The following is a 17,287-nucleotide window of genomic DNA, read 5'->3' on the forward strand; positions in this document are numbered from 1 at the left end:
TCACCCATTAAAGTGAAAGGGGAGATTGAAACATTGAGGCGAATGTAGAAGGTGAGCACCAGCTGCCTGCCTTTTGATCATTGAGGATCGCTGTGCTGCCAGAGAGGAGAGAGCCTACGGCTGTGCCTGGAGAATGTTGTCTAGGTTTTCTTCATTTTGAATGTGGTCATGGACTATAAGATTTTTTTTCCAGTTTTATAGTGTTTTTTCATTCTGTGTTTTGCACTGAAGGGGGAGGGGGAGATAGAGAAATAGAGAGATAGATATAGAGAGAGAAAGAGAGAGAAACAGACTGTTTGCTTGAGATGGTCTTTGAGGGGAGTTCAGAAATGTGGTGGGTGTTGTCACACAGATCGTGGGTCCAGCACATGATTAAGAGATACACCCCCAAATACCCAGTTTTGGAAAAGATGAGCTCCAACAGTTATGTGCACATTGAACTGATTTCACTTTTATTCCTTTTCTTTTTCCTAATAACTGTTTGATAAGGCTGAAATTAATAAAATTTCAATTTTATGCAGTGTACGATGTTATTTCTTGCCAACTGATATCTGTGTATGGTCAGTATTTACACAGCATTTGCTCAAATCAAGGTTTCTTTAATCAGAACATCAAGCTGTTCCTGTTCCCTAAATCATACTGACCCTAGACCTATATTGGTTATGAAAGGAGGTCTTCTCACTGCTGAGTCACATGGCTGTTAACAGAGGTAACTAACGAGCCAAGTTTGCATTCAACCCCGGAGAGGGGGTTACAATAATAAATGAACCTTTGAACATAGGAGCAGAATTAGGCCATTGAATCTGCTCCACTGTTTCATCATGGCTAATCCATTTCCCACTCAATTCCATTCTCCTGCCTCCTCCCTTAACCTTTCATTCTCTGACTAATCAAGAGCCAATCAATCTCCATCTTAAATACACTTGGTGAGCTGGCCTCCACAGCCACCTATGGCAACGAATTCCACAGATTCACCACACTCCCCCACCACAAGAAACATCCTCGCCACATCCAATCTATCTTTGCTATTCAACATTCAATAGGTTTGAATGAGATCCTCTGTCATTCTTTTAAATTCCAAAAAGTAGAGGCCCACAGCCATCAATTACACCTCACATGACAAGCCTTTCATTCCCAGAATCGTTCTCATGAACCTCCTCTGAAACCTCTCCAACGTCAACACATCCTCTCCTAAATAAGAGGCAAAAACTGCTCAAAATACTCCAAATGATTCCTTATTAGTGTCTTATAAAACCTCAGCATTACATCCTTGCTTTAGTCTTCTAGTCCTCTCGATCAATGCAATGTGAACATTGCATTTGCCTTTCTCACCATTGACTCAACCTACAAATTAACCTTTAGGGAATCCTGCACGAGGACACCCAAGTCCCACTGCACCTCAGATCTTTGAATATGTTCCTTGTTTAGAATAGTCTATAGTTTTATTCCCTTTACCAAAGTGCATGACCAAACACTTCCATTTGCCATTTCTTTGCCCATTCTCTATCCAAGTCCTTCGGCAGACTCCCTGCTTCCCCAGTACTACCTGCACTTCCACCCACCTTCATATCATCTGCAAACTCGCCCACAAACCCATCATTTCTGTCATCCAAATCATTGGCATACAACGTAAAAAGAAGCAGTCCCAACACCGACCCCTGAGAAACATCACCAATCACAGACAGCCAATCAGAAAATACTCCCTTTATTCCTACTCTTTGCCTCCTGCCAATCCATGCTAGTAACTATCCCATCATACCATGGGCTCTTACCTTGTTAAGCAGCCTGATGTCAAAGGACTTCTGAAAATCCAAGTACACAACATCCACTGATTCTCTTATGTCTATCCTGCTTGTTATTTCCTTTTATTTCCTCAAATAATTCCAGCAGATTTGTCAGGCAAGATTTTCCCTAAAGGAAACCATGTTGACTTTGGCCTATTTATCATGTGCCTCCAAGTCCTCTGAGACCTCACCCATACAATCAACTCCAACATCTTCCCAACCACTGAGGTCAGGCTAACTGGCCTATAATTTATTTTCTTCTGCCTTCCTCCCTTCTTTAAGAATAGAGTAACATTTGCAATTCTCCATTCCTCAGGAACCACTCCAGAATCAAGTGATTCTTGAAAAATCATTACTTGTCTCCACAATTTTTTCAGCTCTTTCAGGATCCTAGGATATCATCCATCTGGTTCTGGTGACTTATCTACCTTCAGACCTTACAGCTTCCCAAACACCTTCTCCCTAGTAATAGCAACTACACTCTCTTCTGCCCTGACACTGTCCAACATCCAGTATACTTCTGTCTTCCACAGTGAAGACTGATGCAAAATACTTATGCAGTCCTTTTGCCACTTCCTTGTCCCCATTGCTACCTCTCCAGTGTTGTTCTCCAGCTGTCCAATATCTACTCTCACCTCTCTTTTTCTCTTTATATATCTGAAATAACTGCTAGTATCCTCTGTGACATAGTTGGCTAGCTTAGCTTCATATTTCATCTTTTCCTTCCTTATGGCACTTTTAGTTGTCTTCTTTTGGTTTTTAAGTTTCCCATTCCCCTAACTTCTCCCTAATTTTTGCTGAATTATGTGCCCTCTCTTGATCCAGCCATTGTTGCTCTACTGTCATCCCTGCTAGTGTCCCCTTCCAGTCAACTTTGGTCAGCCCCTCTCTCTTGTCTCTGTGATTCCCTTTACTCTGATGTAATACTGATGCCTCTGACTTTGGCTTCACCCTCTCAAGTTGCAGGGTGAATTCTTTCATAATTATGATCACTGCCTCCTAAAGTTCCTTTACCTTAAGCTCCCTAATCAAATCCAGTTCATTACACAACATCCAGTGCAGAACAGCTAATCCCTGAGTGGGTTCAACCATGAGCTGCTCTAAAAAGCCATCTCATAGACATTCTAGAAAATTCCCCCTCTTGGGATCCAGACCAACCTTATTTTCCCAATCTACCTGCATGTTGAAATCCCCCACGACTATCATAACATTGCCCTTTTGACAAGCCTTTTTTATCTGTGATTGCAACTTGTAGCCCACATCCTGGTTACTATTCGGTGGCCAATAGGTAACTCCCACTGGGGTCTTTTTACCCTTTCAGTTTCCTAACTCTACCCACAAGGATTCTACATCTTCCAATCCTATGTCACCTCTTTCTGAGGATTTGATTTCATTTTTTACCAACAAAGCCACATCACCCTCTCTGCCACCTGCCTATCCTTTCGATACAAATTGTATCCTTGGCCATTACACTCCCAACTATAATCTTTTTTCAGCTACGACTCAGTGATCCCCATAACGTCATACATGCCAATCTCTAACTGCGCTACAAGATCATCTACTTTATTCCGTAAACTGCATGCATCCAAATGTAAAACCTTCAATCTTGTATCCAACACTTTCCACACTGAAACTCATCCTAGATGCAGTTTTGCCAAAGTCCTGGACAAATGCAGTAAGATATCCTTCTGACCGTATTCAAATTCTCTTGTTCAAAGATCAACATACCATTTCTCCTCTTCATCACTGTTGCACTGGCATGATTGCTTTCAACAACTTGTCAATAAGCACACCGAGTTCCTTTTGAAACATCAGCAGTACCCAATCTATCACCATTTAGCTATTACTAAGTGGACAACCTCACATTTTTCCACATTATATAATACTGGCCCTGTTCTTTCTATTTTCTACTGGAAAGAAGACGTTTTGTCTCCTCAGCCAAATCATTGATATGGATTGTAAACAGCTGAGGCCAACTTAAATAGGCACCTCTCCCCACCTTTCTTTACCCCCCAAAAAAAGAAACTATATGGTGAACCAGTTCTGTAGGGATTATCCTCTCTTCAAGCTCACTCTGTATCTTTTCAAGTCCTTTTTTGCTGCTCTAAATTTGAAGATAAACAAGGTTAGCCTGAATTTTCTTACAAGTTAGCCCATATAGGTACTACTCGCTATTTAGAAAATAGCAGGTATTTTCTATACTTGATCTTCTGCTTCTTGTTCACCATGCCAAAATGTTATCTACATTTCCATCAGCTTTTATTTTCTGCAGTATACTTCAATGTCACAACTCATCGTCTGCCTTCTGGAAATAAGGAGAGTATATCTACCAGTTCATTGCCACTGATAAAAATCTATTACATCTTCAAAAAACTTTAATAATTTGGTCAAACTTGTTTTTTCTTTCACAAAGCCATTTTCTCTGCATTATTCATAAACCTAAGTGGCCTTTAGTTTATTGTTTTCTTTCTCCTTCTTGTTACAAATAAAGGAGTTGTATTCGCTCTTTTCTCTTTTCTGGAGGGTATGTACAGTATGCCAACATCTACTGTTCATTGCTTTTCTTAATACATGCAATGCAATATTCAGTCTCACAAGCCAGAAACATGCTTGTCAATGAAAAGGATCAGCGGTTTTATCCTAGTTATTTATTTATTGTAAATTTATTTATTTATTGTAAATTTATTTATTGTAAAGTTATTTATTGTAAGGCCAAGAGTGGTTCAGCCTGCTAAACTGAAACCCCATAGTATTTCCTCCCTAGCCGCAATCCCATTTAACTTAACTTTATGAAGGTGCCGATCCTTGGGTCCTGTTTCTGAATCTCCCTAGCAGCCTCTTCAAAGTCCATGATAAGAAAGGTATATGCAGTGGATTTTAAATGTTTCTGATGATTAGGCTCTTGCGCAACAATAAATGTTAATTAGTTTTAAAAAGTCCACTTACCTTTTTCATTACAATCAGTAACCACATGCAATTTGTAGCCCATGCTGCAAATATGAGGGATACATGGCTCCTGAGATCAATAGATTACCAGGACTGGTAATGGAGCTAGAGGGAATATATGCCAGTATTCAACCTCCAGCACCATCCTACTCCACAGTGCATTATGCAGCTTTTGATGTCAAAAACAAGAGAAATTCTGCAGATGCTGTAAATCCAAAGCAACTCACACAAAAAATGCTGGAGGAACTCAGCAGGTCAGGCAGCAGCTGTGGAAATGAATAAACATTTGAGGTAGAGACCCTTCTTCAGGATGGAAAAAGGAAGACGTTAGAATAAAATGGTGGGGTGAGGGAAAGGAGGCTAGCTAGACAGTGATAGGCGAAGTCAGGTGAGTAAGAAAGGTAAAGGGCTGGAGAGGAAGGAATCTGATAGGAGAGGAGAGGCACCAGGGGAGAGTGATAGGCAGATGAGAAGAGGTAAGAGTTCAGAGTGTGGAAAAGAAGAAAAGGGGAGGAGGAAGCATTTTTTTGTTTGGAAAGAGAAATCGATATTCATGCCATCAGGTTGGAGGCTACTGAGACAGAAGCATTTGGTGTTATTTTTTATTTATGGAATGTGGGCATTGCCAGCTAAGCCAGCACTTATTGCCCATCCCTAGTTGCCCTTGAGAAGCTGGTGATAAGCTGCCTTCTTGAATTACTGCAGTCCCTGAGGTGTAGGTACACCCACAGAGCTGTTAGGGAGAGAATTCCATGATTTTGACCCAGCAACAATGAAGTAACGGTGATATGTTCCCAAGTCAGGATGGTGAGTGACTTGGAAGGGTATTTCCAAGTAGTGATGTTGGCAGGTATCCTCTGTTCTCATCCTTCTAGATGGTAGAGGTCGTGGGTCTGTAAGGAGCTGTCTTAGGAACTTCGGTGTGTTGTTGCAGTGCATCTTGTAGATGGTACACACTGCTGAGACTGTTCATCGATGGTGGGGGGACTGGATGCTTGTGGAAGGGGTACCAATCAACTGGGCTCCCTTGTACTGGATGGGGTCAAGCTTCTTGAGTGTTGATGGAGCTGCACTCATCCAGGCGAGTGGCAAGCATTCCATTACCCTCCTGACCCAAGCCTTGCAGATGGTGGACAGGATTTGGGGAGTCAGGAGGTGAGTTACATGCTGCAGGATTACTAACCTTTGACCTGCTCTGGTAGCCACAGAGATTATATGGCGAGTCCAATTCAGTTTCCTATCAATAGTAACCCCCAGGATATTGATAGTAGGACATTCAGTGATGGTAATGCTACTGAATGGTAAGGAATGATGGTTAGAGCCTCTCCTGTTGGAGATGGTCATTGCCTGGCACTTGCATGGCTCGAAAGTTACCTGCCACTTGTCAGTCCAAGACTGGATATTGTCTAGGTCCTGCTGCACTTGGGTATGAACTGCTTCACTATCTGAGGAGTCACGAATGGTGCAGAACTTCGGGCCATCATCTGCAGACATCCCCACATTACCTTATGACAGAAGGAAGGTGACTGATGAAGCAGCTGAAGATGGTTGGTCCTAGGACATTACCCTAAGGAACTGCTGCAGTGATATCCTGAGGATGAGGACCTCCAATCACCACAACCATCTTCCTTTGTGTCAGGTATGGAGCAGAGTACTCAATGAAGTGGTCCCCTAATTTGCAATGGTCTCAGCAATGTAGAGGAGGCTGCATCAGAAGCAGAATAGATAGCAGATTCACAGGTGAAGTGTTACCTCAGCTGGAAGGACTGTTTGGGGCCCTGAATGGAGGTTAGGGAGGAGGTGAATGGGCAGGTGTAGCACTTTGGCCTCTTGAAGTGTTAAGTGCTGGGAGGGAGACTAGTAGGGAGGGACGAATGGACATGGGAATCATGGAAGGAGCAATCCCTTCAGAAAGTGGGGGGTGGGTGGAGGTAAAGATATGTTTGGCGGTAGATCCCTTTGGAGATGGTGCAAGTTGCAGAGAATGATGTGTTAGATGTGGAGGCTCATGGGGTGGTAGATAAGGACGAGGAACTCTATCAATGTTAGGGTGAGGTCAGAAACATATTGAGCAATGCAGAGGATGCTACTGGCAGTCTATCCCTTACAACTAAAGGCTAACTGTAGTTCCCGATGCACCATCAATAACTCTCTCTGAGACATGAAGGTGAGATATTGGCTTTTATTGACTGGAAGAAAGAACAAGCAGTAGTTGACCACCATACTACATCCTGGAGACTGAGGGCCGGGCTCAGGCCTCAATAGCCTTTATACCGGGGTCTGTGGGAGGAGCCACGGTCAGCGGGAGGGGCCACAGGAGCAGTCAGCAGGGGGCGTGTCCAGGCAGGTATATGTAGTTCACCACAGTTCTGCTTATTAAAATTTAAGCCCTCCATTTATTACTAACTGATTAGAGGAAATAGTTGATATCTGAAACACAACCTCGCCAGTATCAATTTTCTTTTAACTATATCCACTGTAATCTAAAGGTTTAAACAAGGTGCACATTTATCACATGGTAGCATTATGACGTATGAAATTCATGCATTTTTACATTTAACCTGTAAGTATGTACAAGAATGCTTAATATATTTACAAGATTACTCAAATATTACTGAAACATTAAATGCACAACACTCCTTCCTGCTTACCTCTAAACTCCAACTCAACATAAAATGCATCTCAACTTATATACAGTACACTCCATAATGCAACTGCTATATAAACTTTCTCAGCACAGTAAAGTTTAAATTGTCCCATTCAGACCTGAAGACTTATTGCTATGGAGGATTTCTTACTCGTGGAACAATGTCTTTCCTGACGGTGAGGGGGTTTCTCTGTGTTGTAAGTGAGACTTGTGTCTGTGAAGCAATCACAGATTCTGGGGCCTCTTCCATGCTGGTTGTAGGAATTGACTTTGGGACTGCTGGAAGTGGTTCTGACAGTTCTGGATGCCTTCTTCTGGACATATTGACATTCTGAAGAGTGCTTGGCAAGTTTCACTGGACAATGTGGATCATAATGTGTGAGTGCAGTATCTGACGTCACCATTTCCTTTACCTTTAGGAAAGCCACCTCACACTGCTTTGTCCATTGCCATTTCTTCCCAATCTTTAGTACTAAGTTCAAGGGGGTGGAGCACAGTAGCCAGGTTTGGCAGGAACCTGTTAAGAGTAATTCACAAATCCTAAGAAGGACTGCAACTGTGACATGTCTTTTGGCCTTGGGGCATCCACTGCCTCAATTTCCTCAGCACACTTGTGTAATCCTGTACATCAACAATGTGACCATATCAAGTTCTGTGGCTTGTTGGTTGTTGTATTTCACTGTTATGAAAGTCATTACCACAGGAGTTATCTTCTCTCCAGTATAAATTCTTAGTTGGATATCTGCAGTACAGTATCTTTAAAAAAAATGACCTTCAGACTCAGTTAGGAGACATTTCTGAATACTTTCTTCTAAGATTCCACAAACTAACCAGTCTCTCAGTGTATCATTAAGCCTGTCACTGAACCAACATCACTCAGACAATTTCTTCAATTCAGCAACATAAACTGTCATGGACTCCCGTTCCATTTGAACCCATTTATGAGATCTAAAGTGTTCTACAATCAAGAGTGGTTTCAATTTTAAACGTTCCTGTACTACTTTCACAACATCTGCAAAGCTCATATCGACTGGTTTGGTTGGAGCAGTTAAACTTCTAAGCAAACTGTATGCCTTTAAACCCAATCCAGTCAGCAAAACTGACACATGCTTCACACTCTGCTGTTTAATTTCCTGCTCAATTTGCTCAGTATGCATGAGCCAATTATCCACCGTGCAATTGAATATGTATATCTGTAGCCAGCCATTTCTGCTTTTTAAAACTTTGGTATCACCCAGTACTCACTACTTATGAACCTGTAAATTTTTCAGTCTTCTGCCTTGTACTAAACTCAACCACATTGTCCCTTCTGAAGAACACGTACTGCGCTTCTTTTAACTTAAATGTCCCTCTGCACTTCAATAGGTAGGTAGTTGTCTCAGGTTCATATAAAGCTTCCTCGTCACCACTGTTAAGTTTTGTAACTCCAGACCACAAGATTAATTGAAAGCAAAAACACGGAGCTGAGAGTAGCATAGCTTAGTTTCACTTTAAACAAGGCATGCACTTATCCTGTGGTCATGGTTGTGTCATTATATATGCAGTTTGCATATCTTTACATAATCTGCAATGAACTATTTGAATGAACAGGAATGCCTAATCAAACAATATATTTAGAACATTACTCAAATATTACGGAAATATTAAATGCACAACAGTTTTCTTTCTCCTAGAAGAGCATTAAAAGAAGATCATATCTTGCTTTGACATTCTCAAGAGCAATGAAGGTCGATGATTTGTCCCTCCAATTTTCTCTTTTCCTAATAACAATTAGTTTTAAAATATATAACGCTTTTGTAACATTAACTTAGTTTGTTTTCTTTATGTTAAGTCAGAATTTAAAAATAGGCAGTTGTCATAGAAATTTGAAGTGATGGTAAACAAATAAGGATTATTGAATTTATTCTTCAAGAACTCAAACCATAATGACAAAGTGGGTCATCATCATAAAGTATGTGATCAAGTGTTGCCTCATTCAATCTGAGCAGTTGCAGGTCTGGTTGAATAACTTTTAAATGAGCTGATGGGCATTCAAAATCTTTAAAGAAAGCACTTCAATCAATCAAGTGACTTGACCAGGAGGCCAATTCCCAAATATACTTAGAAACAGTGTCACATGATTGAAACCACTTTGCCACGGGGTAATGAGCTTGAAACCTATCCTCAAAGCAGCAATAAGGTTTCATCGTTGCCAATTTTTTTTTACTAAAATTATGGAACTAAATGTGACTGTGAAGACTTTAATCTACACCTAACGGTTTAATAGATTAAACCCCATTGGTTTCTATTATCTTGCCAAGAGCAGCATTTATAGTCCATCTAGACCCCACCTTGTGTTAGTCAGCCTGATCTAATATGAATGTTACCTATTGTCAGAGATTTCAATGCACAATGACACAGAGACTCAACTATACTTCTAAAATGTATAAAGCCATCAATAGTGTACTGTGTTGTTTAATGACTAAAAATGAGTGTAACTTTGTGTGTTTTCTCATCCTAAATTATCAGTGTGATGCGGTACCACACAAATAATGGTAAATTCCGGCTGTAACCAAGCAACTTACAGTCAAACTAATTTGCACTCGGGTGACAGCATCTATCTCCTCCTCCTGACTAAACCACTAAAATAATTTGATTCTTGAAGTCATTACCTAGGTTTTAAAGAGTAGCTTCAACAGAACTAGTGGAAAAAAGTCAAACTTGTCAAAGTTCTGAACCATTAATTTTAATCAGTTATTCACAGCAACGCTGCCAAACAAAATTTGGCCAAGCCACACAGAAAGATGATGTCAAAAGCCTGGTCAAACGGGATTTTAAGGAGCAACATATGCCAGTGATATTGAACAGGATTCCGATTCAGAGTGCTGATATCATAACAGGCCTTAAGATTGCTGAACTGGGAGAGGTGAGTGGGGGGAAAAGGGGATGTGGGGGTGATAAAAAGAGAGAAGTCATTAACAGATTTATACCACTTCAGATAATCAGAATCAGATTTAATATCACTGGCATATGCCATGAAATTCCGTTTTGAGGCATTACTTTTTGAAGATGTCCTCAGGATGGCCAGTTCCACAGAGCTGGCTAAGTTTGCAACTTTCTGCAGTTTTTTCCAATCCCTCCACATCAGATGGTGATGCAACTAGTTAGAAGTCTTTGCTGACATTAAAAGTCTCTTCAAATTCCTAATGATATATACCCATTGTCATGCCTTCTTTGTAATTGCATCAATATGTTTGACCCAGGATGTATTTTCAGTGATGTTGACACCAGGGAACTTGACACTGCTCACCCTTTCCACTGCAGGTACCTCGATGAGAACTGGTGTGTCCTCCCTCGAATTCCTCTTCCTGAAGTCCACAATCATTCCCTTGGTGTTACTGAAATTGAGTGCAAGGCTGTTGTTATGATACCACCCAGCCAGCTGATCTATCTCACTCCTGTATGCCTCCTCATCACCATCTGAAATTCTGCCAACAATAGTGCTGTCATTGGCAAATTTATAGAAGGTGTTTGAGCTGTTTCAAACTACCCAATCTTCGGTGCCGAGAGTAGGGCAGTGGGCTAAACAATGAAGTGTGCAATGTTGGTTGTCAGCGAGGAGGAGATGTTATCTCCAATCGATACTAATTTTGGTCTTGTGATGAGGAAGTCAAGGATCTAGTTACAGAGGGAGTTACAAAAGCCCAGATTTTGGAGCTTGTTAATTAATAATGAAGGCATGATTGTGTTGAATGCTGAGTTGTAATAACAGCAGCCTGATGTACAGTAGCTATTGCTATTGTCCAGGTGGTACAAGGCCAAGTGGAGGGCCAGGGAGATTACATCCACTGTAGACTTATTGTTGCGATAAGCAAATTGCTGAAGCTCCAGGCCCTTGGTTAGGTAGGAGATGATTCTGGCCATGAGTAACCTCTCAAAGTTCTCCATCACAACTGACATGAGTGCAGCTCACCTTGCTCCTCTTCCGCACTGGTTTGATTGTTGCCCTTTTGAAGCTGGTGGGAACCTCTGACTACAACAGTAAGAGACTGAAGATGACATCCAGGTACACCATTAGGATCTGACGCCTTGCGAGGGTTCACCCTCATGAAAGGTATTCTGACATGGGCCTCCAAGACAAAAGTCACAGAATCACCAGATGCTTCAGGGATTCACGCAGTTGTAGCTGTATATTCCTTTACAAAGTGTGCATAAAAGGCATTGAGCACATTTGGGAGTGAAGCATCACAACCATTTATGGTTTCACCTTGCAGAAAGTAATAGCCTGCAAATCTTGCCAGAGCTGATAGCATCTGATTCCTTCTCAAACTTCAATCGGAATTGTTTTCTCACTCTTAAAATAGCCCTCCACAGGTCATACCTGGATTCCTTATACATTTTGGATCACCAGCCTTGAAAGCCAGAGATCTAGCCCTCAGCAGACTGCGAATCTCCTGGTTCATCTATGGCTTTTGGTTTAGGTGTGTCCAGTATGTTCTCAAAGGCACAAGGACATCGACAAAGTCAATGACAACTTTGGCATATTCAATTAGATACAAAAATAAAACCCTGAATATTTTCCAGTCCACTGACTCAAAGCAATCCTGTGAGTGCTCCTCTGCCTCACTTGACTATACCTTGTTGGGTTTCACCACTGGTTTCTACAGTCTTCAGTCTTTGTCTACACAGTGGGAGTAGAAGTACAGCCAGGTGACTGGACTTTCCAAATCACGGGCATGAGGTGGTGGCGTGGTAAGCATTCCTGATGGTGTGTAACAGTGGTCAAGTGTGTTGGCGACTCTGGTTCCACAGGTGATAAGTTGGTGGTAGTTGTTCAGAGACTTCTTCAAGCTGGCTTGGTTGCATTCCCCCGCAATGATAGGATGTGCTGTTTTCTGTCTGCGGGCTCTTGATGCTCCGCTCTTCCAATGCTTGCCTGATGTTGGCCAGAAGTGGAATGTACACTGTTACCAGGATGATGGTGAAAAACTCTCTCAGCAGAATAAATGGACGGCATTTGGCCTTGGATCATCTGGACAATACAAATACTCATAATCAAGATGCGTTTATTGACTACAGCTCAATGTTTAACAGCATCATTCCTACAGTTCTGAACAAAAAGCTCCAGAACCTGGGCCTCTGTACTACTCTTTGCAACTAGATCCTCGAATTCCTAACCTGAAGACCACAATCTGTGCGATTAGGAAATAACACCTCCACCTCGCTAACAATCAACACTGGTGCACGTCAGGGATGTGCGCTTAGCCCACTGCTCTGTTCTCCCTAAACCCATGTCTTTGTGGCTAGGCAAGGGTCAAATGCCATCTATAAGTTTGGTGACAATATAACCATCATTGGCAGAATCTCAGATGGAGATGAGAGGGCGTACAGGAGTGAGATATACCAGCTAGTTGAGTGGTGTCACAGCAATAAACTACACTCATTGTCAGCAAGACCAAAGAGCTGATTGTGGACTTCAGAAAGAGTAAGATGAGGGAAGACCCAGCAATCCTCATAGAGGGATCAAAAATGGAAAGAGTGAGAAATTTCAAGTTCCTGGGTATCAGTATCTCTGAGGTCCTAACCTGGACCCAGCATATCAATGTAGCTATAAAGAAGGCAAGATGTCAGCTATATTTCATTAGGAGTTTGAGCAGATTTGGTATGTAACCAAAAACACTTGCAAATTTTTACAGGTGCATCAGGGAGAACATTCTAACTGACCATATCACCATCTGGCATGTGGGTGCTACTGCACAGGTTCAAAGTAAGCTGCAGATAGTTGTAAAATTAGTGGCACTAGTGGCACATCATGGGCACTAGCCTCTGTGGTAACCAGGATATATTCAAGAAGCAGTGCCTCAAAAAGGGGGCGTCCATCATTAAAGATCCTCATCACTCAGGACATGCCCTCTTCTCGTTGCTATCATCAGGGTAGAGGTACAGAAGCCTGAAGGCACACTCAGCGATTCAGGAACAACTTCTTTCCCTCTGCCTCCCAATTTCTGAGTGGACACTGAACCCATAAATACTACCTCACTACTTTTTTTAATTTCTATTTTTTGCACTACTTATTTAACAATTTTATATATACAGACACAAAAAAAAAGGGACGGGTGAATCCTGGGCTGGGCATCCTGCTTACTGAAGGAAGGTGAAGCATCTTCCATAGCCTCTCCTTTCCAGATGTAGTGGTCACCACAGGACCAGTGTTTGGGTTGCCGTGTAGGAGGTCACTCACCTAGGGTCTCTCCTACACTACTGTGCCCATAGCAACACCTTCACTGGCGTCACTGTTCTTACTGAGTTTGCTATGTCATGGCGGGACTGAGTATCCAGTGGTATAACTGGGCTCATCAGCCTTTGTTGGCAGCCAGCTTAGGAGCAGGACAACTTAGATTCCAAACCCAGGTAGATAGGGCTCACCATGCAGTCTGTCCAGGGGAAGGAAAATTCCGGTACTCAACCTACATCCTCGCTGTGGCTGCGGCCATCGCAGCTCACTGTGCCATTGTGGAACATCCCCGGGCCTAAAGAGTGGAGTCGGTCGGCATGCACCAAATCTCACTATAAACCTACACAGCATGGGCAGGAAGAAAAGTCCTACGGTTTTGGAGAAGGGGGCGAAACAACAGGTCTTAGATGACACTGGAAGTCACAGTCTCAACTCTGCCTGCAGGCGGCTCAGACCCATGGGTCGTCTGTCTGTTGACTCGAGGCAGCCCTCCGAGTGACCAAGCTGCCCTCTTCGGGATTAGCTCAGCTTGCTCCGGATGGAGACGGACCTAGAAAAGGAGGTTCAAAAAAAAGCTTGCCTCACCAACATTTTGTTGCCAATGGGCATCTCACTCAAGCAGTAAGAAAAAGGAATATAAATCAAAGTCAACATATCTCAAAATCGTGTACTGGAACTTACGCACAATGCAGGACTCTACAGAAGGTAACTGGGCCCAAAGCCACTCAGTGCTTGTGCCACGAGAACTAACTCGGCTGGACATTAACGTTGCTGCTATAAGTGAACTACGTTTTGCTGATCAAAGATCTTTGATAGTCCATGGTGTAGGCTACACTCTCTCTGGTCAGCCAGAAGCAGCAGTGAGAACAGACTGTCAGGAGTGGGCTTCAGGATCAAAAACACCGTCGTCAGTAAGCTTCAAAGCCTAATGGTCAGACACTCAGACCCGACTTCTGCCCTTGCAATTCCTGCTACAAGACAAGCAACCTGTCACCCTTGTAAGTGTCTACGGCCCCATGCTGCAATCAGACCCTAGGCGTTCTATGGGGAGCTGAGGTCCCTCCTGCTGGAAACATACAAGGCAGACAAGATCATTGTCCTGGGCGATTTCAGTGCCAGAGTGGGCAGAGATGTCGAGGCCAGGTCATCATGGTGTCGGAAACTGCATCTACAACAGGAGGATGCTCCTGGAGCTCTGCACTAAATTTGGCCTGGCTGTAACAAATGCGCTGTTTCAACAGAAAGCCAGGTTCAAGGTGGCCTGGAGACAACCCCGATCCAAACACTGGCACCACCTGCACTGCATCCTGGTGCGCCAAAAGGACGTGTTGGATGTTTTACACACTAGAGTCACGCTGAGTGCAGACTGTTATATGGATCACAGGCTAGACAGGGCGAAAATCAGACTGGCTATCAAGCCAGCAATAAGGAAATGGTCAGAGAAACTCCCGGTGGATAAGCCTCTTTGTCCTCCAAGATGTATACATACAGCACCTATAAAAAATATTCACCCTGCCGCCACCCCAGAAGTTTTCACGTTTTATTATTTTACAATATTGCATCACGGAGGAGTTAAATTGGCCTTTTTTGACACTGATTAACAGAACAAGACACTTCCGTGTCAGAGTGAAAACATATCTCTACAAAGTGATCTCAATTAGTTACAAAAATAAAACACTAAATTGATTGTTAAGTATTCATCCCCTTTAATACTATGCACCAAAGCATCACTGGTGCAGCCAGTTGGTTTCAGAAGTCACATAATTAGTTAAATTGAGATCACCAGTGTGCAGTCAAAGTGTTTCAATTGATTGTTGTAAAAATACACCTCTATCTGGAAGGTCCAACTGCTAGTTAGTCAGTATCTTGGCAAAAACTACATCATGAAGGCAAAAGAACACTCCAACCAACTCCATGAAAAGGATTATTGAAAAGCTTGTCAGGAGATGGTTACAACAAAATTTCCAAGTCACTGGATATCTCCTCGAGTAAATGTTAAGTCAAGCATTAAGAAATGGAAAGAATATGGCACAGCTGTAAATTTGCCTACAGCAGACTGTCCTCAAAAACTGAGTAACCGTGCAAGAAGTAACCCATGACAACTCTGGAGGAGTTACAAACTTCAGTGGCTGAGATGGGAGAAACTGCACATACAACTACTGTTGCCTGAGAGAGTGGCAAAGAGAAAGACAAACTCACTGTTGAAAAAAAGCTCACTCACATGAAATCTAGTCTAGAGTTTGCCAATAGGCATGTGGGAGACTCTGAGGTCAGTTGGAAGAAAGTTCTATGGTCTGATGAAACCAAAATTGAGCTTTTTAGCTGTCAGACTAAATGCTATATTTGGCGTAAGCCAAACACTGCACATCAACAAAAACACACCATCCCTATCATGAAGGATGGTGGTGGCTGCATCACGCTGTGGGGATGCTTCACTACAGCAGGCCCTGGAAGGCTTGTGGAGGATAAAATGAATGCAGCAAAATACAGGAGGAAAATCCTGGAGGAAAACTTGATGCAGTTTGCAAGAGAACTGTGACTTGGGAGAAGATTTGTTTTCCAGCAAGTCAATGATCCCAAGCATAAAGCCAAAAGCTACATAGGAATTGCTTAAAATCAAGAAAGTTAATGTGCTGGTGTTGCCAAATCATCAGAGTCCAGACCCCAATCCAATTGAGACTTCGTGACTGGACTTGAAAAGGGCTATTCACTCATAATCCCCATGCAATCTGACAGAGCTTGAGTAGTTTTGAAAAGAAAAATGGGGAAAAAATTGCAGTACTCAATTGTGCAAAGCTGATACAGACCTATCCACACAGACTGCCAAAAGTGTATCTACTAGATATTGACTTGGAGAGGGTGAATACTTATGCAATCAATTATTTTGTGTTTTATATTGGTAATTAATTCAGATCACTTTGTAGATAGCTGTTTTCACTTTGACACATAACAGCCTTTCTCTGTTGATCACTGTCAAAAAAGCGAAGTTAAATCCATTGTGATTCAATGTTGTAAAACAATAAAACATGAAAACTTGCAAAGAGGATGAATACTTTTTATAGGCACTGTATATATTCATGCTATAAGTTTTTCTTCTATTATTATGTATTGCATGGTACTGCTGCTGCAAAGTTAACAAATTTCACCACATATAACTGGTGATATTAAATCTGATTCTGATAGATATTGTGGGTCAGGTGAGCAGGGCTGAGACAGAGCTGTCACATCTGAACCCTGATGAGTTAATCGTGAAGCATTCTCCAGCTACTCTACCTTTACAAGATTCATCTGACCTGTCTTTACAGTGAACTGTGAAGCCCTAGGGCTGCAGCCCTGTATCCAAACTAGCGGGGATGAGCCATGTTTTGATAAAGCAATGTACACAGCAGTCTCTGATGTCCGTCTGATACTGCAATCTTGTTCTAAGATCTTCAATTTTCTAGACCATACATACATCAGCAGGATAGCTGAGAGTGGGGGTCTGGGGGTTTAATCATACCCACAAACCCGCCCGCATTCTTCACTTCCATTTTCTTAAAGGGGATCTGAGTTTGCCGTCCAGGTTCCACCAATTGTGAGGATCAGTAGATTTAAAAAAAACATTAAAATGTTGTTGCATACTGAAGTTCCAACAGCTGTGACTGTGGATTTCAGCTGTAGTTGGCCTAAATAGAAATATTTGATGATTTCCATCAG

The 17,287-nt window shown here is 42.2% G+C and overlaps 1 protein-coding gene across 10 annotated transcripts in view; it reads right to left on the bottom strand.

The window, feature by feature from the left end:
- Positions 1–17,287, bottom strand: part of myo3b (myosin IIIB) — a 481,967-nt gene that overhangs the window by 408,864 nt on the left and 55,816 nt on the right. The window contains exon 8 of one of the 10 annotated variants that reach the window (XM_059966616.1): positions 12,139–12,388. The exons of the other annotated variants lie outside the window; for them this stretch is intronic. Coding sequence (XP_059822599.1) covers positions 12,385–12,388 — 4 coding nt within the window. The 3' untranslated portion in view covers positions 12,139–12,384. Of the gene's footprint in view, positions 1–12,138; positions 12,389–17,287 lie in introns of those variants that run through there. 10 annotated transcript variants of the gene reach the window in all.

Source organism: Hypanus sabinus, chromosome 4 (genome assembly GCF_030144855.1).
Source record: "Hypanus sabinus isolate sHypSab1 chromosome 4, sHypSab1.hap1, whole genome shotgun sequence".
Classification (NCBI taxonomy): domain Eukaryota; kingdom Metazoa; phylum Chordata; class Chondrichthyes; order Myliobatiformes; family Dasyatidae; genus Hypanus; species Hypanus sabinus.